At 33.6% G+C, this 27,799-nt stretch overlaps 1 protein-coding gene across 1 annotated transcript; it reads left to right on the top strand.

The window, feature by feature from the left end:
* Window positions 1–3: 3 nt before the first annotated feature.
* On the top strand, window positions 4–3,344 carry LOC133185324 (frizzled-9-like). Its single transcript, XM_061320459.1, has one exon. The coding sequence runs from the start codon at window positions 264–266 to the stop codon at window positions 2,070–2,072; it is 1,809 nt and encodes a 602-aa protein (XP_061176443.1). The 5' UTR covers window positions 4–263; the 3' UTR covers window positions 2,073–3,344.
* The last annotated feature ends 24,455 nt before the right edge of the window (window positions 3,345–27,799 follow it).

Genomic DNA, 27,799 nt, shown 5'->3' with positions numbered 1-27,799 from the left:
AGAGCGATAAAAATTGTAAACAGTGCGGATGGATATTTAACAACGTGTTTTGCTGTTCCGGTCGGCTGCTCTGGTTGACATTAGATCGGTGTATCGCTCCTACAAACACAGTGCCTGTTCACTTTACATCGATGATACACTAAACAGCAAAATATGCTATCTCTGTCGTATTGATCTTCACACGGAAATAGTCCTGTTTATTTTTTTCATCTGTGCCATGTAGTTGTTGGACTTTTACGCAGTCAACAAAATTTCTTGCGACAATGCACACGTGGGTGCTTTCCCTCATCCTAACCCTCTACGGTGGACTAGTCCCGGGGGCTAGGGGACAGATTTCTCACCGTCATGCGCGATGTGAAAGAATAACTATACCAATGTGTATGGATATGAAATACAACCTTACAAGAATGCCAAATTTAATTGGACATACAAATCAGAAAGATGCTGCCATACAGGTGCATGAATTTACACCTCTAGTGCAATTTGGATGTTCTAGATTATTACGATTTTTTCTGTGTTCTCAATTCGCGCCAATGTGTACAGAAATGGGAGATGAGACACTGATTATACCAGTGTGTCGTTCTATGTGTTTGGAAGTCAAAAGTAAGTGTGCACCAATATTAACCAAATTCAGTTTTCAGTGGCCACCTATGCTGGATTGTTCAAAACTTCCTCAACATGATGACCCCAAACCGAACAATTTATGCATGGAAGCGCCAAACATGACAGATGATCCAAAAATATCGGACGGTACGGGAATATTTGACAAAGAGAAAGACCCGTCTGATTGGTTAGACATCATAACAAAACTTAAGATGTCAAATTCACCCATAGGATCCAAAGTAAAAAGCATTGGATCCCAGGGGTCTAAAGGACACGTGTTTCCAGACGTGCCTCCGGAGATATCATGTCCGGACAGATTTGTCCGGGTGGATACAGGGACGGACAATTCTACGTGCGCCGCTAGATGTAACGTTGACGTCATGTTCCGCCAGGCTGACAAAAAATTTGCAGAATACTGGACGGTTGCCTGGGCTTCTCTTTGCTGTTTGTCCACTGTGATAACATTTCTTACATTTGTCATTGACACCAGTCGCTTCAAATACCCAGAGCGACCTATCATATTCCTTTCTATGTGCTATGCCATTTACTCATTCGCCTTTTTTATCAGGGCCATAACGGGCCCAAATGCTATTTCATGTGACAAAACCATAGACGGTACGGAATTTATAATTCAGGAAGGATTAGACAGTACCTGGTGTATAATAGTCTTCCTTATTTTGTATTTCTTTGGAATGGCTAGTCAACTCTGGTGGGTTATTCTCACCCTAACATGGTTCTTAGCTGCTGGCCGAAAATGGGGGCAGGAGGCAATAGAGACCCTGAGCAGTTATTTTCACATGGCCGCGTGGGGCATCCCGTCAATAATGACCATAGTGATTCTTACCATGAGGAAAGTAGATGGAGATGAATTGACAGGATTGTGTTATGTAGGAAATCAAGATATTAAAGCATTAACTGGATTTGTGTTAGCACCTTTAATAGTGTATCTCCTTCTAGGAACTTTCTTTATTCTCTCTGGCTTTGTGTCATTATTTCGCATTAGAAATAATCTAAAACAGGACGGAACCAATATTCGAAAACTGGAAAAACTAATGGCCAAAATTGGCATATTTTCGGTGTTATATACTGTGCCGGCCACTTGTGTGATTGGATGTTACTTTTATGAGAGAGTGAACTATGACGTATGGTTGGCAGCATCTAAACTTCTTAGTTGTGAAAAGACTGAAGACGGAGGGAAAGACTGTGGCCTACCCCAGTCTATCCCGCAAGTTGAAGTCTACATGTTAAAGATATTCATGTCACTTGTAGTGGGAATAACAAGTGGAATGTGGGTATGGAGTTCTAAAACTCTTAACTCTTGGAAAACTTTCTTCTCTAATCGATTCACCCGCCGGAAATCTAATGTAGGGGGTAGTGGGAACATTGGGTATCACCCTGCACCCGTGATTGTCATGAAACCTCACCACGGGCCAAAAGTCTCCTCCAAATCGTCAGGATCCAGGGTTTAGCAATTTATCTGTCGATTTGAATTGTGTAAAAATATGTTTTGTCTTTCAAAAACTCCTTTGTTTATTTTGTAGAGCAAGTGTTCATAACATTATTTTTGTAGACAAGGTTGTCAAGCTACAATTTAGTTTCCTGTATTACATGTAAGAGAAAAAAAATCACTTTAAAGTTGGGTTACATTTAAAAAAAAACATTGTTTGGGACAATCTACAAAAGCTCTCATATAGTAGTGTCTTCATCATTATTAAAAAAAACTCGTTAACATTTTTTGCACTTTGTTGTTCGAACTTAATAGCAAGGTTTGTGTCAAAGATCCATTTCAAAGAGAGAACATTGAATAGATAGTTTACAGGCACCTTTAACCAAAGTCTCCGATTACATCGGAAAATTACAGCTTGGAGTTCGCACAATAGAAAGGTCGGGAAGGGTTGGCAGATTTTGGGGTACGTTCAGAAATATCATATGTACTCGCGCCGGATCGAATTGGAAACTCGAGACGAGTTTGCTTTAACAATAACAATGGAAAGATACTTAGACGACTAGTCTATAACAAGACCCCTTTGGTTAATTGACCACTTGACGGTATCATTTTAAAATTGTCGATTGCTGATCAAAAACTAATTTCCTGATTGGATTTTTTTTATGCATTTTCGAATTCCTTGTCATTTGAAATAAGATCGAACTGGGTTTTAGATTTCAAGTTTTCAAGTAGGTATTTTTAACTTTTGTAAGAGAAAAAAAAATACTTATACCGATTTTGAGAATTTTTATGTTCCTGTGCTATTGTTCTGACGGCCCTGTCAATGCAATGACGTGGTTTGAATTTATTAAAATAGTAAAAGAAAAAGGCTTATTGAACATGTATGAATAAAATTCATGACACAAAATTTTCTCAAGGATTTGAAAGAAAGGTGTTATATATGTTGTCAAAGCAGGAGAAATTATTAACACCATTTCTTCCCCAGAGCTTTGTCTTATTCAAATTTGATTCATATTAGGCGTCATTGACATGTCCCAAACTATTTTTTGGGGGGTTGGGTTGAAAATTAACACTAAAAAAAAACAACAACAACAACGAGAGCAGTTATTTCTATAACGACTTCTAGTTTCTTTCTTTTTTTTCTTTTTTTTTTTTTTTTGTGGTTATTTTTTTTTAAATTTCTACTGCTGCTACAATAGAGTTTCAATTTTTATTTTGTTATAAAAATGTTATTTAGTCATTGTTGATATTGTAAGAAAACAATATTGTTACAATAAAAGTGAAAAAATTAAAACTTGGTCGATTCTGTTTCCACTTAATGGGGATAATTATTCGTTATTTTTTTTTTTTTATCTCTGACCAGGGATGGTATTTTTTTCTTTATTTTTTACGCTAACATTCCAGTGATGCTTGTTTATGACCTACAGCAAAATGAAGAGTCGTTTTTTTTTTTTTCACATTCGTGAACCCGCGAACCACTTCACATTTTAACCTTTCTGGTTGGGAATATTAAAAATCTTTGTCAACACCTTTAACTCATAATATTGTAATTAAATACAAATATTTCGGATCTGACTTTTGATCAATTTAGCGAATACAAGTACTTAATTGATTTGAAAAAAAATAACGTGTTGCTGTGCATTATGTAGATACTGAATTATAAAAAGATGTTGAACGAATTCTACTAAAATGTATAAAGTTACAGTGAGATTTGACACTAATTCAGACGACTCTGTTCTTTGAAAATGAAAATGCCAAATAAGTCACAAACCTAAGATACGTACATTAGTAATTCATACCACTTAATGAGACGTATCATCATCATCTTCTTTTAATGTTTTAGTACATAGGCACTTAACACAATTTTAGAATATCTGTCCTGATTACTAATTAGTTAAGAAGTGCCGATATTCCTTTCAGGGATGTGCTCGGGGATTTTGATAAGGTACATGTTAGATTTATATACCCCGTGTTTGATTAACAGCGTGTAAGATGAATTAAAGCACAAAAGATCTAACTCAAAAGTACATGTTCAACATTTTTGCTTTGTGGTTTGTTCCTTTTGCACACCTAGTCAGCTTAGGTATTTTATAGAGCGACTGTTACCGGAAAATTGTTATTCGTTGTATGTTCCTAGTGCAAAATTAAATGGACATTTATATGCATATTTATCTGACAAAACATGTCTCAAATCCTTTTAATAGTTTTCAATGTTAATGTTTATACAAACCTCCGAGAAGTGACATTCTCTCTCGGATTGTCAGAGCTGGAGAGGATAGAAGGTTCACCATGGAACCAAATGAAAATGCCTCTTGGCCCGTCGTGGATAACGCGGTGACCGAAAAATGTCTCTTAACACTATGAATCTTGAAAGGTATTTATTCTAGATAAAAAGCAGCAAAGCGTTTTAATTTTTATGTGTTGCTAGTTTAAACTACTGAATTGAAAGGTTTTAGCATTTACGGGTTTCTAGTTCAAAGCATTTCCATGGAAAGGAAATTCCATGTAAGAAAAAGAAAAACAAACATATATATGTAAATCAGCGGCCTTGCGGGTGAAAGGCGTGACAAATATATGTGCTTCACAAATAGCTGCTTTTTATGGAATAAATTGGTGGAAAGAAAATAGCTTCATAAGGAAGAAATCTGGGGAATGATTAATAATCAACATGAAAATGGTTAAGATCGAACGAGCATAAAAATGATAAATATGACAAAGAAAAAAAAACATTACGGATGTTATAGTATTGATTGTTCGTGTGTCATTGCTGCTGATGTAGAGATCAGAAATGGTTTGGTAGATTCCAGGAACTGGGTTCTGTAACAGAAGTGGTAGGAGATAGCGATGACATCTATACGAAACCACAATAACGACCCACGAATAACTGTTTGATTACAGAGTCCACGATCGATCAACTCACCGGCAAAAACATACTATATAACTATTTAACAGAAACGTTTATTTGAAGTTAATCGTAAGCAAATATGATGCGACTTTAAACGTTGGCGCTCCGTGCTATTACATAATAATAGTCTTTGATCTCACAAGACGCATGTCTACTCTTCGCATTTCTATTTTTCTAAGGAGATGAAAATTAACTGTGGGTTTGCAAACAAGTTTTTTTCTTTGCCTGTGAAAACAAATGTTTGAATGTTTATATATTTTGTTTATGATGGCCTACTTTGTTGGAGAATCGATGGGACCAGTTGATTGAAGGGCACAGCGGACCATCAACGAGGTGATGTAACGCATTGTTGTCCGGGACTCTTTCATCACAGCCCAGGTTGTTCTCATTTTAGATTCAATGTTGTCTTTATATTCACGAAATCGTTTTTCAGATCTTGTCCTTTGACGTACTTTTCCCCTTTGTGTTCACAAAATGAATAATTGAATAAATGAATGCAATATAGGCGACCAGGCTTTGGTAAATATGTAAATATTATTCTTTGTATCTCTCGGAGTGTTACTACTCATATCACTACACTAATCAGAGAATCTGCCCTGTAGTCACCACCAGGTAATTGTATGTTCAATCAAATGCCATCAACTTCCATAGCTTTGTTTCTTTTTTTATTTAATTTTAAAAATGTGTCCAGTGTACTAGTAGTAACATTGAAAAATCTCATTCGCGCCACCGTCTGTGGAACGTGTCCCATTAATAAAACTAACCTTCCCAAGAAATTCTTTATTGCTCCCTAGAAGAATAATATTGTTGTTCTCTACCCAAAATTTAATGTACAATGTACTCATTACATATGTATTTAGTATTAAATATCACAGGCCACAGATCTCTTCTTTGTTAAGATAGGACTCGCGCTTTTTGGGACTTGATAATGGGGAGAAGCAGGACTTGGGGATAATAACAAGCAACCTCTTGGACAGGAACTGGTAACGGCATAGGAAAGAAGCAAATTACACCACAGTGCATTGAAAGACATGGAACATGTTGGAGTTTAGAATTTTGGTGTGTTGCCATACAGACGCTTTGCACATAGAGTCGCATCCAAGAACCCATGGTGGCACATACCATTTCTTATAATCTACTAGTATTTCATATTCGAAAAATATATATAAGAATTCCTGTTCGTTATTATACAAAGTAGCACCTTTTGTAACGAACCGATTGAAGGTGTAAAAAAAAAAAAAGGGTTCAATTCACAGACACACTGTCGGATGCATGAAAAAAGCATATCAGTGTGCATAATGAGTCTACTAAGTTGCAAGGTATATATTTTTGAAATACAATGTAATATTCTCTATATGTTCAATATATCTACGTATATTTGACCTGAAAAGATGACCATTAATTCAAATCGTCGTTAAGGGAATAATCAAGGGAAAATTATAATACTTTTTAGAAAAATAAAACCTTACACCTGTGCATATTAACTGTAATGTAAAATGGCATGATCAGAAGTTATTTAATTTGAATATTTCCTAACTGTTTATTTTCATTAGCAATATATCTGATTTATTATCCTCAAAATAAACAAACACAGCAAAGCTCACACACAAGATTAGACTCCACTGTTTACAATTACACGTCATGCTATCTCTCAGTTGCAATGCCTATTGTCACCTCTCTCTCTCTCTCTCTCTCCCTCTCTCGTACCACACACACGCACATTGAATAACTCCATGCATAATTAAAGATGTTAACTAATTAGGTCACACAATCAGACGGGAGCACAATGACAGCATGTAGACTATGTGAATCACCTCCTGTTTTGCAGAGCTCTTAAATCGATGCAAAACGCACATAATTTGGGGTTCAAATAAATATATATGTCAACCATATCCGTTTCAATTGAACGCATATATATTATAAATAGTACAATTTTATCAATTTTGCGAGGACGAGTCAATACCATCGTGCTATTACCTGAATGCGGCCAGGTAAATGCACTGTGATACACAGAGTATATGGAGTTCGCCAGTCGCCTGAGTTTCATCTTTTATTCAGACATCAGTCGACTGTTTGGGGTCTACATACCGCCTTAGGGGACACTTGAATAATTTACTGATCAACATCTATGCAACATGCATTTGAGGACAAAGACACACATCTTTTATCAGTAAAAAAAAGTTGTAGATTTCTTCGGGTGCACTCTGTTACTATTTTTTAACGTATTCCCCTTTAGATGACGACATTGCTTTTACGCTTTTTTTTTATGGAGACTTTTGGTTATTTTTGGCACCTTCCGTACGATGACCATTGTGTGCATGTGATATGTTATCATAAATTATTTTTGTTCTACCTAGTAAATAATGCCATGGAATTAGCAGATTAATATGACTGGAAGGTTCATGCAATTCTCAGATTAATAAATAAAATAGATCGACATCGGTAAAACTGGTGTATTCTTGTGAGAAAGTACGACCAGGTATCTCTGTATAGAGTACACACACATATATATACATATAAGGATGATTATCATACACATTAACAACGATATGACGCATGCGCAATGACGTGGGTGCCATGACGTGGAGAGAAGGATTACGCCATGTTCATCTACATCTTTTATTGAAAGATACCGATAAGAAAATCTTTTTTAAATTTCTCCAAGCTGATAATTATTGTACTTTTAATAATCCTAAAATAAATAGGCACGAAATTAAACGAATGTCATTAATATTGATCATTGGTAAGTTTTAGGTACACTTTCTTTCTACATTTAGCGTACGTACTCTCTCCCATCTAAAATGAAGTTTCATTTAGAGACACAGTTTACCCAGAACGGTGAAGAACTTGAAAAATAGAGATCTTTTTTAAATATGAAACTTCAATATATATTTACGCTAAATATTTTCTTTGGTGCATAATTTATTCTTTAAATGCATCCATCAACTATTTACAGTTCCTGGACCAGACCCCACCCCATACCCTCAATCCCCCCTCAGAATGAAAAGGTTCTCCTTTCTGTTAACATGAATGTTTTATTTCATAACATGCAGCTGGTCCTCTAAAAACTATGCATTATCAGAAGCTGTTTATGATTTGATAGAAACCAGCACAAAGAAGACGGTGATAATTTGTGTTTCTGGGGGTTTTTTATGCGGCAAAACAAACGATGTATGAAAGTTTAAATATGAGCGTTTATTGACACTTCTGAATATTTCTGAATATTCTAATTACTACAGATTTCCCTCCTCATACGAATAAAGTTACTTAAAACTGAATTAAACCCCCATCACGGGAAGGGAGTAATGATTAATAATGCGCATGTGTATTAGTGATTTTAATGCTAGAACCTATACTACTGGAAGTTATAAATTAGTATTTTCTGGTCAAAAAAAAGAGAACAATCGAACTAAAAGTGTAGTATTGATGATGCATACAAAAATACCGTGTATTTTCAAATTATATTCTCTTGCAAATACATACGACATTGAGGCAGATGATCCATCAATCAACCCACTCTATTAAAACATTTTAAAATAAGATATGACAAGAGCATTCTTTTGAAGTACTGGCGGACAGCGGTGCAATTTGTTAAGTGAAATTAAGTAACACAAAACAGCATTTTGTAATCTCTCTTTTTTTTTTGAAACCCATTACATTGCCACTTCAAACTGATCAAGCGACAATAGAGGCGTCTTTGTGCCAGATATTGGGGGTAGTCAATGTACCTTCATCTGAGTTAGGTAAACACTCGACACCTTAAGATTTATAAAGTAAAGGCCTTATGACAAAAAAGTCCCCATAGCATAGTACAAGGACATAACTCGGTAACACAGCGAGGTTTAGTGATTATATTAGTGTACTTGCCAGAAAATTGTTTCCTTTGATCATCCTAAAGTAGGTTACCACTTGTACTGAAAATGATAGCACGAGCATCTTGGAGGGGCCATGATTTCATACTTCAAGTACAGTTATGATTAGGTATGCTTCTAAATTTCAAAAACAGCTGCAAGTAAATTGAATAATCAGACGGGGGAAAGATTTTATTTAACAGATCTAACGGCTTCCTCTTCATAAAGCCTCCACGGAGTAGAGGGTTTGCAAGTTTACAAATAATTTCCTGTTACAAATGATACTGGTTTCAAGTGAGTTATTAAACTTCAAAAGTCGTGTTTAAACATCTTGCATTGTTCACAAGTTTAACAGACAATACGGCTTCATTAACGACGTTTCTGTTTTGAATTCTTTGCAACATTTGGTAAATTTGCCACTCTGATGTTTTAAGTCAGGACGACTGCACCACAATGAGAGATACATGTCCGACAAAAATCACGTGACACGACATGCAAGATGAGTTCAAAGAAGCACGTGTCGAGAAACACTGAACAGTTTTTACATGCGCATTGAAACATTTGTTTATTTGGAATGTAAACAAACTGATATTTTATAGATCCGCAAAAATTCTCAATAAAAAGTAATGGCCGTTTCGAGATAGATTACCATTCGGCGTAAAACCATGTTGTTGCCATAAAGACCTCCGCCTGTTGCTTTGATTTACATTGCAGTATAGGTGTTTCATACGTTCGCGACCGGGAAATAGCGCCGAACTATTTTTCCACTCCACTAAATTGCAACATGTATTCTTCTAATGTTTCCAAGATGAAAAGATGTTTGCTTGGATTCTCTGTCAGTTAATATGGTGTTGAAATGTTAATGAAATACAGAGGTTGTGAGGAAGATGGAATGTTCTATAATAGAACTCTCGCATTAATGGAGGGGAAAAAAGTCGTCTCTCTGTTGTTTTACTTATCATTCATTTTTGAACCAAATTATATTGTTTCAAACCCCTCTTCTATTTTGATAGCTTTCTGTGATATCGATCGATGCCACATGTCTATAACCATTAAGCAAAAAGCGTTGTAGTCTGTATATTCAACCATTATACCGTTTTATAACAGCACGCCTTTCCTTTTCGTATTCATTTCCCGTTTATAACATGTAGAAAATGTTTATTTTTCTTCTGAAGAATAAATAAAATATTGAGCTCCTATCCCCAAACAAATATAATAATGTAGGGTGCATTGTATTCAAGATTGAAATATAATTTTACTAAATGTCCTTGGTCATCTTTCAAGTGTCAACCTAAACTGAAATTTTAATATTGTTGTACTAATATTGTTCCTTTTTCTTAATAATAAATCAAGTTTTGAAATCATGAAGTTAAATGAAGAGAAACGGGGAAATACTATTTCAGTGTCATTCGTTTTCGGAAATTCTATAACAACACAAAGTTTGAAATACAAGGTGAAGTCGATCATATTCAAAGTAAAAAATTAAAAAGTGCATGTAAACTTTCCCCATTGTATTTATTACAACATGATGCAACGTGACCGAGTCTGTTACAGCATGTTAACAAGAATTTGGTCTGTAACAGTATGGATACATAATTCATGACAAGAATACAAGCACTCTGATTTAGGCCACCCATTTTATTATCGATGGAGAGGGCTCTTCAACATTACAAGCAAGATCAAAGCTTTGCATTAAATCTGAACCACTCTCAATAGTCTCTCAAGGTTCTCCCCAACCCTCTATCAAATATACGAGAGAACCGATAGCTAGGCAAACATCTCATCCTTCACAAGTTTTTAAATTGAAATTTCTATTGCTTTAGAAGACGTTTACGATGGTAACATCACAGGGGTGGCGGACCCTGATTTATCTGTACAGGGGATGTAAATTAAAATTAGCCAGGACAACTATTGTTCGTTTTGTATGTTCTTCTGGGGTAAAATAACACGTACACCGGATAATGATTTACTCCTATGACACCTCTAGCAGAAAATTGACAATACCAATAAGAACGTGCTATTAATGAAATTAAAATTTTGTTCTGAGCTTGATGTGGAATGCTCTCAAAACTTAAGCAATCAAAACTGAAGGAAACTATTTTATATCCCGGCAGCTGTGATATTGAACTTTTTCCTCGAGGATGAAACCTAATTCTGTGCTATCAAACCATGGTTTAGCACACAGAGAAAATTTCTTAACGATATGGCGAATGTCTTTAATTTAGTTGTTCATAAAACATGGAAACATTGGTGTTTTCAAGATAATTTTAACGATGGTCAATACAGTGCGACGTTGAGTTGGGATATGAAGATGTGTTCGAGGTTCTCTTATCTAGACCATTCAAGCCATTGTGCAACGAACAAAATGTGATTACATTAAGTAGACCAGGCGATAGCACAGTGCAAAATGTCATCTGGGTATGCCAAAACGGTGTTAAGCTGATAGACCGACTGCAACGTGATGTCAACTACAGTGTCCTACCAAAAGCATAATTCTTCGTCACAATAAATTTCCGTTAACCCTTAAATGCTACGCATTGGATTTTTTTTTTTATTAATTTTCATTTACGACTTTACCTGTCAAAATTGACTGATTTTATATTTTTCTACATTTAGTATTCAACAGCCACACGATAAATATTTCAGTCTAGAGATCAAGGATCACTTAATAGACAACTTGGCAATGTGATATTTTTTTATGTTTGCTATAAAATATGAAATTTTATTCAGCCACATCTTTTCACTTTCATTAAAACGTTCAAGGTATTTTATTTTTGAGTAGGTGTTATTGACAATTTATGATAAATTTGTTATTTTCAGAACCAGAAGGAATTCCTTCGGTGATGCGAGGAAGTTGGCAGAAGAAAATGAACCTAACTGTGTAGAAAACAAGATTATCAAACATATATTCCATTTACAAACACATAGATAAAAATGGATAATTATATGATTATACATGTATTATCATAAGATTATATGATAAATGAAAGATTGCGTTGGTAGAGAATGCTCCCCCGCCCTTCTCTCTCTCTCTCTGCAAATTAAACAATTAAAAAACTAGACATCAAAAATTTTGGAAAAACAATGATGAATTCGAAAAAGATGTCTTTTAAAGTTTGCTACTATACTGTCAAAATGAATTTAAATGAACCAACAATTTCAATGATACCATATAAATGACACGTTTAATCAAACCTTTTTTAAGTCCTTTAAAATACCTTGTACGAGGTTAGACGACAAAACTTTAACAAGTCAAGCTCTCGGGCAAAATCCGTGATTTATGTAAATGTTTTACGCACGAAAGCGTAAAAACAATACTTAGAGTTTTTACATATATGTACTGACTGTAAAAACGGTCTCTATATTACCTGATATATTTATGATGAAGATCTTATGAAATCAAATGAAATCAGTTTTTTTCAGCTCATGTGATGAATTTATTCATAAATCGGTTATTATTTTTTCCTTAAGTGAAAACGGATCTTTTTCGATATCGCAGTTTGTATTTGGTATAAATGTGTTTAAAGGTGCTATACCGTCTCATGTTTACAAGTATTCTGATAAAGGATCGAAGTGCTTTGCACCATTCAAATATTAAAAAAAAAAAAAAATATGTTGTTTCCAATATTTTTAAGGTCATAAGCAACGTATCTTACAAAAGATGTACAATGTACCTTACTCATTGATAATTTTTCAAGATATTTTTGATTTAAAATGGCACCATAAGATGTTCTTAGACAAAAAAATCAAAATACATTACCAGGGGTTTCGAATAGATACCGCCTGATGAAAATTCTTGTAGTTTAAAAGAAAATTACTAAACGTGAATATTGTTTTTGCTTGTATTTCCACAAAATTTGTTTTAGAAGAGAAATGTAAAGCATCTATAGGCATTATGAATTCGCACAAAATCCTTCAATCATGCACCGATACTCTTCAATTATACAGGGAATAATAAAATAAAAGATCAAAACTACGTTGTGTATGTCCTTAAAAGGATTATAAAGAGCGATATAAGTAACTTTTTCACAAGTCTAACTTGTGAATGAAAAGGGCAAAGTAATTCTATATTATGTTCGTTTTCTATACTATTGTGACATGTATTCATTTACATCTTTCTGTCCTGAGCACATGGACATAAGACACTGAGTTGAAGAGAATAAAAAATAAAACCTATGACTAGGTGTCATGAATTTTGTTGAAGTAACATGATGATTTTTTTTAATTTGGGGAAACAAAAAGCTTGACTTTAGAAGACTGTGTGCCACTTACAAACGGAAGTACTTTAACCTGTCACTGCATGACACTTCCGCGATAGAATATAGTACTTAGCATACACTCTTAGCTGATATACTATCAGTCTAATCTCTCCTTCCATTTGAATAAGTACAAATATGGGACAGATATACTTGAAATAGTGGTGATCTGAAGATTTGGACAACTGTCAACATTGATAACCTCAGCTGTCTAACAACTGGAGTAAATGAACATATACCCTAAAGATATTTTATGTGACATTATACATATGAGGGTTCTTTGAAGTTAACTGATGGACAAAACAAGTGTGTGTGGAAAAAGCTAATGAGTTTGTACTGTAGTGGGCGTATAACTGGTAGAGTACATTAGGGGGCGTTCCCTTATTACATTAAGTACTTTGTGTTGAATGTGATAATTAAACGTGATACAGTGCGCGACTGGACGGTATAGAAAAAAGTGAATGCCCTAGAAATTTAGAGTTCAGTAACCAAATATTGAATCATATGCAATCCGTCTCTTAGCTTATACAGAATTCGACTATCCAGAAAATTAATAAACGAGGGATCGCTAGATTCAAATCAACACATTTCCACTGGGCTTTTCATCTAGGGAAGCCCAGCGGTCCATCTTTGAAGTATATAAAGCCTGTTTGTCCTTGACTCTCATCTGTTCTCTACGTCTCGTTTGCTATGCTATAAACCCACCAATTCAGATGCTCGGTACAGAAGATAATGGCCTGCGCACGCTGTGGCTGCGCGCTGTGCACAGAAACAGCTGCGCAATAAAAACACATTAAGTTAATGAAATAGAAAATTGCGACTTGAATATACTTTTATTCTTCTTTTCAAATTAAGGATTGAAATAATGAAATAAAATCCCGGCGACTGAATTTGTCTGGCGACTACAAATTCAATGCCGGGAATTTAAAATCACTCGCAACGTGTTACTGAGTTATGTTTTTTGTCCCATTTAAGAACAATGATTTACAGCATATTGAAGATTATGCTTTTTTCACTCCATGTATTTCGGTATTTTACTTTATATCTTTTAAAAATACATCATACGTAATTTGTAACAATGGGATTTTTGCACCATTTATAAGCTACACTGAAACGTCTGATGTATTCAAATTTTTATACAGCTATACTATAGTATATTTTTTATACATTGAAAAAATTATTGCTTACAATTATAACAAGATCGCAGTTTAGATTTTATTGTACATAGCATTATTATCAGTGGACGTGGAAGGTTCCAAGATCTTGGAAAAAATATATTTTCATTTTCTTTTTCTGGTAAATGAAAATTAATTTGATTTACCATATCAATTATGGATTTCACTGTGCTACAACGTTCAAGAAGTGGTGGAAATCAAATATGGATTCTCAAAAGCCCCATAGCATTTTTGGAAGTTATATACCCCCTTCAAAAAAAAAAAAAAAAAAAAAAAAAAAAAAAAAAATCAATAACATCAAAACGTATGTCTTTCCACGCTTTATATTATCATTCCATACCATCAATTAAAGACCAGGCTTTTTGACATCATAGACAACTCAGTTCTTCAATTTTCATATAAATGAAAATCCTCATATGCAACGATTATTTTGATTAGTCATCTACAAATAAAAAGTTCGTTTTTTTAATTCTTTGTTAAAAATCATTTGGATTCTACATACAAAAACTCTCAAGTTGATATTAAAAAGATGCTGAAGTTCCTATGAAGGTTTTCCTACAATCTGTTGGAATTCCAATGGATACTTATTATTATCTTTTATAAATTAGATTATTTATGAAGCAGAATTTATTAAAAAAAACGACTCCTATATGAGAAGAAGAAAATGCTTGATGTGGCCTTCAATTCGACATTTTGATATACGATGTCCATTTTATATCGACGGCGTTTTATAAATTAACAATTGTTATTTTCATTTCTTTGTCGGCTCGTTATATTCCAGATCTAGTAACTCGAAATAGAAGACATCACGGAGATTATCACGTCTGTTTCATACATGGATGTTTTACTGACTATAGACGTACTGTGAAACCATAATTTTCGTGGGGGACCAATGTTCGTGGATCTCGTGGGTCACCCTTACCCACGAATTTACATTCCCGGAACGTTTATTTTGTAAACCTACTCGTATTGACTCATTGAATCTACCGTATAAACGAGTGACCCACGAAATTACGTCCCCACGAACAAGTAAAATTTTGCTTGCCCACGAACATTGACCCTCACGAATTAAAATGATTCCACAGTAAATGGCCAATTAACAACTAAATTATATAACAAACGGGATGACTACAACTTTTCCTTCGCCAGCGTCCCCTATTTATGTAGTAATATTCCACCTTCACCTGCCAATGCAGGTGTGTATGTCTCTCAATTTATTCGATACAAGAACATTTTCTGAGAACAACCTACTGACAAATAAGCTGATACAGCAAGGCTTTCAACAATCTTCTTTAACGTCAAATTTTGCAAATTATATGGTCGTTTTAATGACTTGTTAGCAAATACAGTGTAATAGGTGAAGATAACAAACAAAGTCCTGTAAAAAAAAACAAAACAAAACAAAAAAAAAAAAAAAACGAAATGTCAACAAACAAAAACACGGACCCCTGTAAAACACTACAGGTGGAACAGCTGAAGTCACACTGTTTGTTACATAGTTTATTTCTTAGTTGGTCATTATTGTCCATAGTCAGTACAACATCCAAATTTGAAACAGATGTGGCAAATTCTGTACTGTCTTTTATTTCGAGTTCACTGGAATATATATTGAGTCACTGGAATATATTGAGTCGACATTTGAATGAAAGTAACTATTGTCAATTAACAAAACGTCGTTGATATATCTAAATGTTGAGTTGAAAGCCACAGCAAGCGTTTTCTTCTTCTCATGAATAAATTCTGCTTCATAGGAATACAAAAATAGGTTGGCTAATAAAGGAGCTCCAACATATTATTGAAAGACTATATAGATAATGTCAATGAGGAACTCTAGCATCTTTTTAATATCAACTACTTAATACTTGTACGTACAATCAGAATGATTTTAACAAAGTAATTTTGTAGATGACCAATCATAAGATATGAAAATTTACACGAGTTTCATTTTTATTCGGAAGCAGTTATCTATGATATCAAAAAGCCTGCTCTTTTATTTATAGTGAGGAATGGTTGTATAAAGCGTAGAAAAGTCATGTTCTGATGCTATTGATGTTTAAGAAGTATGGTGGCATATTTCTGCCACATATATGCAAGTTATTTTTCTAAAGATAAAGTCGACATGCAAGTTAATTATGTCAACATGCAACTTAAATATGTCAACATGCAACATAATTATGTTGACATGCAAGAAAAATGTAATCGATTACGAATTTGGAAAAAATTTCAAAAATTATCAAATATCGCCCGTATGTGACTTCCAGCATGCTAGATGCAACTCATTTGTTTAGACATGCAACTTATATATGTTTACGTGCAACTTATTTATGTTGAGTTGGCATGCAAGATACGAGGGTTGTCCCAAAAAGTCGTAGACAGGGAAAATAATTTTGTTTTTCTTTGCTAAATCAAATTTCTTTTCTTTTCATAGTAAAAAGCAACATTTTTTGATAATGAATTTCAAGTTTCATGATCATAACACATTGAATAAGAAATAATGTAAAAATGAAGAAAGCATATAAGTGTACATCGGGGCACGAAAGCAAACGTAATTTACGTCTCTTATATCGATATGATCATTTTTAGTATACTGCCCCGTGTGTTTAAAATTCGTCTCTTAAGCTTCTCGTTATTTTTTCAAGTGGAAAACCACTTTTGATTGAGGGACTCAGTAAAACTCACCAATGCCCTTAGTTTTTTTTTAATCAGATTCAAATTTCAGTCCTCGAAAGGTCGCCTTACATTGTACATGTAGGTAGCAGAGAATACACAAAGTTTGATGTCGACCCATAACGTTCCTCACCGTCTGAATTTAACAAACGGTACTCTACTTCTTATAGATGTAACTATTTTCGGTACAGAGCTAAAACTGTCCCAGAATCTCTCATACCATTTTGAAAAATGACTTCTCTACTAGCGTTCTAGTGTGCTATATCACTTCTGTATCATTTTTTCCATCTTTGAAGTGGACAGACCGCATTTGAAGCAATTTTATAACATCCCTATGCGCCGCTAAGGCGTTTGACGACGTCATTTGCAGCAAACTCAATTTCAACAACATTTTGAAAATAAGGAAACCAATCCTCTGTCTCTGGTGCTGTGGACGTGAAAATTTGACAAAATACTAAGATTTAGTTTCTGTTTTCATTGATATAAATTTGAGTTTGATGTTTTACATATAACCAGAGGAACAAATGCAATTGGAATAGTTACATGCGTAAATTATTCCGGATTTTATTCGTGCGCCGACAGACCATATCGACCTTCCTACAAATCGTTTTAATATTATTACTTTTAAAGATATATAATTAAAAATCCACTATGTTAAGGAAAATTGAATAAATCATGGCTGTGCAAATAGTTTTGGTTGAATGTTTACAAAGTAATAAACATTGTCTATGACTTTTTGGGACAACCCTCGTAATTATCACACATCTAACACAAACTCTTTATTTAATACCACTATTTAAAATGTTACTATTATTACAGAGGTTTTACGATATACATTTTGTGCCAGAACTTCTTACATTTTGCATGTTGACATATATATCCCGCATATCAACATTAGTCTAAAATAACTTGCATACAGGGGGCAGAAATATGCCATCATAAAAAAATGGGATTTTAAATTTTTCACAAACTCTTTGGTTTTTTTTAAATCCACATTTTATTTACACCACTACTTGAATATGTTGTAGAACAATGTAGAATAATACATGTTGAAGGTTCTTCTTCACAGCAGCTAATATTTTGGTGGGTTGTAAGAATAGGGGTTTGGTTGAACATTTACTGGACTCTGCAATACATCTTGGTAAGGATTTTAATGAAGTTTTAGAATCAAGTATAGGTACTGCAAATCTAACTCACCTCTTGTCTTCCGGAACTTAACCTTTTTTATGTAATCGTTCTCATTCTTTTATCAATTCGGTCTACCAAAAACGGAAGGATAGTTTGCATTTTGCCCTGTAATTTTCTAATGCAATTTTTAATTTATATCTAAAATGTTTAATCCATTCTGATAGAGTGCCAAGGTCTTCCCCTTCATATTTAGCTCATCATCACACTCATCTACTCATCGACGGAATTCATTACAGAAAAGAAGTCCTGTCGCCAATTGAAAGCTCGGGGTCCCATAAATTAAGGGTCTTTTAAAATGATAGCTTTTAGATCGTCATTTTGAACTACTTATATAACCAGCAATGATCCGTCCAGCAGGACTATGATTGAAAAGAGAGGAAGGAAATAAAACTAAAATAGAACTTTGTTTCAACCTATCATGGGAGCTTGAGCTTCCACCGATTGTTAGGTCATATTTAATATCAGGTTAGAGGATGCTTACTCCTCCTAATCCTATGCACCTGATCCTATCTCTGGTGTTTCCAAGGGTACGTGTTTTTGCTCAGTTCATGATTTGTATTGTGTAGTATTTTATTAGATTGATCACTGTTTGTTATCTTCGCCTGTATAATACAAAACACAGCATAGAAAAATAGTTTGTTCCTCACCGTTCTGAGGAATTTTTGTTTTAAGTATAATACGTACAAGTATACGTACAAGTATGATAGTACCAGTTTCCCTTTTTATCTATTTCTTTATAGGATTTATTTAAAATATGGAGGGAAACACCACTTTTGAAGAATCACAATGTAACGTAATGAATAGTTTTTACATAGATCTAATATCATCATGACTCCTTATCTTTGTAACACATAAAGTATAACAGAGATTTGGGGAACAATGTTCAATGCTTGATGAGTATAAATAGATATCTGATTACATGTACAAAAATGCTTGCTTATCTTCTGCCTTTTTCTTTTTTGAATCCTCCAAAGTGTTAATTCTGAATTAACATATAAGCCATCAAAATTCAACAAAACAAAAATCACAAAAGCAAAATCAGGGACAGGTGCCCGGGGGTGAACGTTTCATCACAATTTGACAATGGATTGACGGATACGAGACAGGTGCCTGATTGGGGATGAACGATTTCTTTTATTCAATATGGATATAGGTTGTGCTTTTATCTGCTCTTGAGGTTTTGTCATATACATATTGCGTTAAAACTTTGCCTGCAGAAAGTCAGTCTGAGATTACATCTTTGCATTATCATCTTGTAGTATATGTTTTATTTTGTAGGTACTCAGAAGTTGAAAATTTCCTTTTTCACAAGTCCTCACTTTTTACATATGTTTAGTAAATTGTGAATGAATTGCCAATTACATAGGATGTATCTTTTAAGATTTCTTTTATTATTATCCCTCTTTTATGAAAATAGTTCAAATTTTACAGTCGGGCTACTTATTTTTACTGATTAACTTTATCTATTTGTTAAAGCGAAATATTGTAAGAAGTATCATGAAGGGGATGGCTTCATGATACCAAACAAAGCAACTTTTCTCAATTTTTACGTACATCTTTGTTGAAAAATCAGCAAATAGAAAAAGTTGTATAAATACTTGTACATTATACTCAGTTACTTAGCTTGCTGCGCAAACTTAGTATTTGAAATATGACAACGTGTTATCAATACATTTGGATAACATTGTAGTTTTTGATAACTACATAATTAAAAACTACTGACAATGTGATTTTGCATATCATTAAATTTGTTGAGATGCTAATAAATACGGGTTTCTTTCCTTTGTTGTCGGCGGAGAGCATTATTGTACATTTAAGGCTGTCGTTTTTGTATCCGAAACTCTCATTGAATATCTCTTCTGTCTGTAATCTCTTTACAGATCTCAAACCTGCATAATGAAGTTCTTTTATTAACTGCAGTCAGCATATTATAACCTTCTGGTATAAATCATGCTCCGGTGGAAAAAAGGGCATCCTCTTTGTTAAGCCTTAGATTTGTCACGGATCGTCAAGTACACCGTGACGAAACCAAAAATGGGATTTTAGCTTTCAATCATTCGCATATTTAATGTCTTCTTTGGCTGAATAAATTATCGCGGTTTGGATTTTTATAGTAATAAATTCACGACTTTGAATATCGGTGCTTGGTTTGTGAGAAAAGAGTCCGCCTTTTTCTCGTTTTACTTTTATGAATTCAGTCTTATAAGAGCATCGTATAGGAAAACCAGTCCTGAATGGTAAACACGTGTTCTTTTTTATGCAAGATAGTTACAATTGCAAATTTTTCTAATAAAAGTTTTAAAAGGAAATTTGCAATTTAATCAGCAGATATATGGTATTTGTACAACACATTAAAAGTGTTTTATATAAAAAGGGCGACTGAAGATATCATAAAATCGCCTCATTCATATTTATATCGTGCAGACATACAAATCGTTTATGACCAATAGATTAAAAATAAGCCTAACTTTAGCAATGTTAAATGAAAGAATATTCCAAAAGCAATTATTGTTAAAACATTGATTCGTGGCCTTGACCTGTTTGCCATGCCCTCTATTTGCATGATAATTAATGTTATGTTGGTTAAAAACAAGAGATCCATAGGTCACAACACTCACCTGAGTCAAATTTCGTGTCAGATGAAGATATGAATATAAAATACATGAACCCCCCCCCCCCATAATATGGCCATAAACTTTAAGTCCATGGTTAAAAAATTGACCAAATCATGATATCAAATTTATTGTCGAACCCTGTTGTTGTTCCTGTGAAAGACTTTACACCCCTGTGTAAAATTTATTCCTCTAATGGGTCCCATGGATGGATTCTGCCGTCATGTTCTTTATTTTGATTTTATCGGGTGGGAATAAATACAAAATTTAGAACACATGACAACTATGGTCGTAATTTTGTATCTACTCCTGCTTCAATTTCAAATTCAAAATTAAGAACTGTTAATATATAGGCGCGAACGTTAAGACATGGTAGATATTTGAATTTCCACTGCTTGAGGAAACAGAAAATTAATATGAGAAAGTGAGGTTCGTTGTCTCTTAAAAGCTTTTAATATTTTTTCCCATAAATTTAATGTTAAAAATGGTACACACTATACGTGGTATTGTGGTCGTTTAAAAAGTCTGAACGTATTATGCTTCAGGGATGTCCATACTGTATATTTATTTCATTTTTATGTCGTCCATGTTTTCAGGACGACCAGGTTTCTTAAAGTTTTGAGATACATGTATAGTATAACTGTAAACATGTTATCCTGTGCATAACTTGATCTATATTCTTGCCCAACCTTAGCTAGCGGCCATGTCTTTCAACAAAATTGAATTAACACTACAAAAATTGCTTTCCATTACAATTGGCTAGGTGTAATACAGCCATTATTTAAAGTAAAATTTTGAATGATTTTTTTTTTCTATACATGTATATATTTCTGTTTTTCGACTCCTTTCGGGGACTTATTGTAGTTCTATCACATTCATAAGGATCATGTTTTGAGCGAACCTTCGCTATATACATATATGTACATGTATAACGGCAAGCAAGCATATCTTAAAAAAAAGAACAAAAACAAAAGAAAAAAAAAACAACAGATGATCAACTGTTGTAGCCATTTTATACACATAAGTAAGTTTCGGGGCCATTGGATATTTTGCCATTATAATAGAAGACATTCGTGCGATGGGGGAGGAGGAGAGTTTCATGAGCATGGTAAAAATCCAGTGTAATTCACGTCCACAATGTGCAGAAAATACATGTAACTAATATCCGAGAATCAGCCATCTTGGTAATACGGCTTAAGTTTCCTAAATTCGAAACAGCCCCGTAGTGCTCATTTTTTTTTTTTTTTTTTTTTTTTTTTTTTTTTGAAGAGGAAAAGGGGAACGACAGTCTCCCAAAACATTGACAAGCAAAAAATAAAATAAAAAGGAGTACATTTTTTCAGGATATTCCAATAACACGAGTTGTTGTCCCCAACTGTGCCCCCATCCTTCTTTGGTACTAGCATAAGTTTAGTTTTTTAAACCCAGTGGTTCTTTAGAAGAAATTTTAATATAATTCCACCCCAATTTTTCAATTTATTATGCCCTCATATGAAAAAAGTAAATATCCCCCAATAAAGTCTCCAGCACGTTTAATTGAAACTGGCTCACTGATTCTTGAAAATGTGCAGAATTATGAAAAATGTAACAATTTAAGAGTCAGCTAAAAGTACGAACATTAAGTACAAGAAGAAATTACTCCAGCTCATCAAAAGTCGGTAGGATCTAAGAATTGCTGCTCATGTGCAAACTGTTCTTTAAAAGAAATACATTGTACATTGTATATGGCATTGATATTTTGAATATAAAATATCAATTTCCTTGTAAAGGACAATACGTCAAACCATGATCCCTTGAGTTCTAACTCTAAGAATGTACATGTAGTTGATAAATAAAATTAAGAGCAAACACACAGAAACAATTAGCTAGAAAGCTACTACTCTCATTATTAAGAATAATCTTTATTTTTTGTTTTAATTTAGTATTATCTGTTTCTTTAATATTGTCATCTGTGCTCACAAGTTTTCTTTTGTGCTTAAGTGAGGAAATGGATATCTTTAACAGTGCTACAATGTACATGTCGTCTTCAATAGCATCTCCGTCCTGTCTGTGAATAAGACTATGGGTGGAAGGATTGTTTGGTAATCTTTATTGGAATTGCTAGAGGCCATGTATGTAGAAGTAGGTTAATGGTTTTTTTTTTTTTCATTTTATTTCGCATATTATAAGCAGCCAAACGTCAAATTTTGTATAAAGAAGACACAGAAGGAGAATTGAAACGAAATTAAGACCCATATAACTTCTTGCAATTTCGGAAGACATATGTACAAAAACTCTAAGCTATACTTTAAAAAAAAAGAAAAAGCCAGGCTATTCGTTAATTTTGACAAAATCAATAACACCAAAACGTACAACTTATCAACAGTTTATATAACCATTCCCCACGATAAATTAAAGTCCAGGCTTTTAGACATCATAGACAGCTGTTGTTTTTTTCCAATAAAAATGGAACACGTAAATAGTTGATATTAAAAGAAGATGCTTGAGTGTCTGATTGACAATATGTATGTTGTTTTTGGAGATCAGGTCTTTCAACTATCTGTTAGAATTTCCATGAGTACCAATTGCGTCCCCTTGTTAGCAGACCTATTTTTGTATTCACATGAAGCAGAATTTATTCAAAAACTTCTACACGAGAAGAAGAAAACACTTGCTGTGGCCTTCATTTCGACATTTCGATATATCGACGACGTATTATTAATCAACAATAGTTACTTCCATTCATATGTCGACTCGATATATCCCAGTGAGCTAGAAATAATAGATACCACAGGGTTTGACACATTCAGAGACTCTGAAACAGAGTCTGTTTCATATTTAAATATTTTACTCTAAAAGACGTTAATGGTAACCTAACGACAAAGCTTTATGATATACGTGATGACTTCAACTTTTCAATCGTCAACTTCCCTTACTAATGTAACAATATACCCTTATCACCTGCATATGGGGCTTATATCTCTCAGTTGATTCGATACTCTACGTAATATGAACAATTTCTAAAACGAGGCAAGCTATTGACAAAGAAGTTGATGAAACAAGAATATCAAATGTCTCGTTTGAAATCATCATTTTGCAAGTTTCATGGTCGATACGATGACCTTTTCAGCAAATACAACTTATCATTAAGTCAAATGCTGATTGACGTTTTTTATATACAAATTGTAAGGCTATTATTTACACACTGAATTGTCTACGGATTTTTACGTTTTCCCAATCAAGAAAGGAACAACGGCGGGTGTGTCCGGTCGGCAGGGGATGCTCAATCTTCTATGACACCTGATCCCACCTCTGATGTTTTTGGAGGTCCATGTTTGCTCTGGTCCCGATTTGTATTGTCTAAATGGCCTTTGAGCTTGAATACTGTTCGTTATCTCCATATTTCTTTACTTTAACCAGTATAATACGTATTTGATATGAAACCCGATAAAAGGTGACCAGTATGTATTTTCAACGATATACAAGTAAACGATTACTTAAGAAATAAGATATCATTTTAGAGTTTCATTGGGTTATGACATGAAGTTGGTTACGCGATCAAATCCTATACAGTGTAACGCCAGAAGGGCGTTAGAGTAGATTTGATCACATACTAACTTCATGTCATATCTAAAAAATGATAATATTTTATTTCTTATATTCATATTTTTTATTTTATACCTGTTATAAAGAAAAAAATATGCACTATTTAGACTTTGTTATGAAAATGCAACATAACACACATGTACGACATAATGTGACGTCGCAGTCTAACTCTTCCAAAAGTCTCGCCCGGTTTGCTTTCCATTCGCAAGAAAGTCTGATCACTCGGCCAATTTCATGTCATTGAAAATTGAATGTCAATCTAATTAGTATTGTCGTATAAGGATAGGCATTGGCAAATGTAAATATTTAAATAGCAATATCATCTATGCAGTACTTTTCCACTATCACCATCATATGGTGTTCTTGTCTCCCAACTTATTCGATTATCAAAAGCATACTCTGAGTACGATCAATTTTAAAACCAAGACAGGCTACTGACAGATAAGTTGATGTTACAGAGATTTCAACAACCTCTTTTAAAGTCAGCGTTTCATGAATTTTGTATATGGTCATTATAATGACATTGTCAGGAAATATAACCTATCATTGGGTCGTATTCTGACTGACTTATGCATACTTCATACCAATTGTTAGGCCTTTGTTTTTATACTAAATTTGACTATGGAATATTCCGTGTACCTCATCAATACGTACGTAGGGCTCTTGGTGTGACAGGTCGACAAGGGATGCTTACTCCTCCTAGGCACCAGATCCCACCTCTGGAATTTCCGGGGGTCAGTGTTATCACTTTTATATGCCCTGTTCAAGGAATTGTATTGTTTGTAGGGTTCTTTTTGTGATCGATCACTGTTCGTTATCTCCACTTTCATTCTCGTCATGTAGCATATCAACAAACATCTTTTTAGATAGGAAAAAATATCTTATTATTTTGTTTTGCTCAATTAAATACATTTATTATTGATTCATTTCAATTAATTCTATGGGGAGATGAAAAAGAAGATGTTGATATCAACCAAAATATTTTACCAGTACATAAATTGGTATACATATATTTAGAGGTTCTGGTAGATTTTCTTGACTATAAATGTATAACACAAGAACTCAAACAAGATATATTTCAAACTTGTATTGGAAGTAAGCATGTTTGAAACAAATTTTTATATATTAATCAATGTATATATCAGATTCTATAGAAATATAAGTATGTTATTGACAGTTTATAACTAAAATAAAAAAATTAAGATGAAACATTATAAGCTGTTAGGACTTGTGTATGAACCCTCTATATACTTTAAAATATGTTCAAATGTATGACATGTCAAACGTTACAATATTCGATCTTTTCCATTTGTATTGTATAATTTTCCACTTGAATTCTACAATTACATATATATTGTATAATTTTTATTTGTATTCTATAATTTTCCATTTGTATTCTAAAGGTAATTTATGCATTAGAAATGGAGAGTTATAGAATACAAATGGAAAAATGGAGACATGCCATACAAATGATTAATTTCAGCTTCTCTTAAGAATTTCTTGCACCACAGCATGCAAAGCCTGCAATCCCTATTTAAGGGTTTCTTGGCAATGCACTCAAAAAACTGCAGTAGGTTCATAATCAGTGCATTGATTGAACATGCTGCAAATTTAATAGAGTTTGTTTCAACTTATTGGGTGATAAATCAATTGATTTTATCGGACTATTAAAAATTCAAAAAAAATTAAATATTTATTTCATGATCTTATATTTCTACGAGCCACATGTTGTGAAAAATTAATTAAATTTGTAATATCGCAAACGCAAACACCCAATCTTTTGCAATCTGGAATATGATCATTTTATTAAGCGGTTAACGGAGACATTACGCTACGGTTTAAATCGAGATCAAAAGACATCAGGGGGTGAGGCGCATAATTTTGCGATATAATTCGATTGGAGATTTGAAATATAGTACACCCTATATTTTTCGAAAGAAAAAAAAAATAACATGTAGGTTTATAAGTCTTTGAAAACTGTTTACCGAATCTTTAAACTCAGTTATTGTTTGTATTTAATAAATTCATAAAAATAAATGATTTGGGGAAAAAATCTTCTTAATTTCATAGATGAATTATAATTGAGAATAATAAAATATATACTAGTATTTGTAGAACTTTTCTTTTCGCCATTTTTCAGATGACCAAATAGTAAAAACGTATAACTACAATAGGTACTGGTTTTATTTATCCCCCTTTCAATCGTTCGTAAATTTCTTCTCTCGAACTAGTCGGCACAATTTAAATTAATCTGGTTTGTTCAAATGAAGGGTTATACCTCTTTTTAAAAGGAAACAATTGCTATATCTTGTGAAAATAGATTAGGTAATTAATTTTTTTCAGGAACCACTTATGAGAAATAAAAACGATAAAAAAGAGATATTATCAGCCTTGTTTTAGAGAGAGTCCATGGGGGGGGGGATAAAGACGTTATATTTAATTTTTTTCAGAGAATAATTCCTTATTGATAACATAAATGAAAACCTTTTGTATTTCCTCTCTTTTTTAAGGTCCATTCGATAGGCTCACAAACGTCTTTCCTTTCCATATGAGTTTGCTCTATCTGGTGAAAGTTTTGAAAAAATTTTATTTTTCTTACATGTAATTGTTGTTAGACAAGACGTGCTCACCACGTTGGGAGTGAGTAAGACATGAAAAGAACTCGTTTCCGGATAGTTACAATAATAAAGGGGAAATTACGTTAGTAGTAAATTTTGTGTTTTATATGTGCTACAGATGAGAATGACACAACAATATTTTTTCGACACCTCGCATTTCATCGCGCCGTGCAGTATCATACGCAGAAATCATTGGCTTCATCACGTGACATACGATAATAGTTTGCAGCCAATTTGATGCTTTGCACCAATATAATATCTTAAAAACTTACGACTTTTCAACTTTATACACAACCAATCCCCACGATAAATTAAAATCCAGGCTTTTTGATATCATTGACAGCTGCTTTTTCAATAAAAATGGAACTCGTAAGTTTACTTACCTTGTCATTGGTCATTTGCAAAATTAATTTGTTAAAAAAACATTCTGTTTGTACACACAAGTACTCTGAAGTTGACATTATAAAGATGCTTGAGTTCTGATTGACAATATCTATGTGGTTTTTGGAGACCAGGTCTTCCAACATTTTATTGGAATTCCCATGGGTACCAATTGCGCACCGTTATTAGCAGACCTTTTTTGTATTCATATGAAGCAGAATTTGTCCAAAATCTTATACTTGCTGTGGCCTTCAACTCCATATTTAGATATATCGACGACGTATTGTCAATTAACAATGGTTATTTCCATTCTTATGTCGATACGATATATCCTGGTGAGCTTGAGATAAAAGATACTACAGAGTCTGACATATCTGTTTCATATTTGGATATTTTACTTGAAAAAGACGTTAATGGCAATCTAACAACCATGCTTTATGACAAACGTGATGACTTTAACTTTTCAATCGTCAACTTCCCTTACTTATGCAGCAAAATACCTTCATCACCT

Source organism: Saccostrea echinata, unplaced genomic scaffold (genome assembly GCF_033153115.1).
Source record: "Saccostrea echinata isolate AGI-Se365-2 ecotype Australia unplaced genomic scaffold, CSIRO_AGI_Sech_v1 ptg000012l, whole genome shotgun sequence".
In the NCBI taxonomy this organism is placed as follows: domain Eukaryota; kingdom Metazoa; phylum Mollusca; class Bivalvia; order Ostreida; family Ostreidae; genus Saccostrea; species Saccostrea echinata.
The sequence above is the reverse complement of the archived record's forward strand: the minus strand, read 5'-3'. Positions and strand labels throughout refer to the sequence as shown.

Coding starts and splice junctions, on each gene's coding strand:
- LOC133185324 (XM_061320459.1), top strand. CDS start 264: ATGCACACGTGGGTGCTTTCCCTCATCCTAACCCTCTACGGTGGACTA.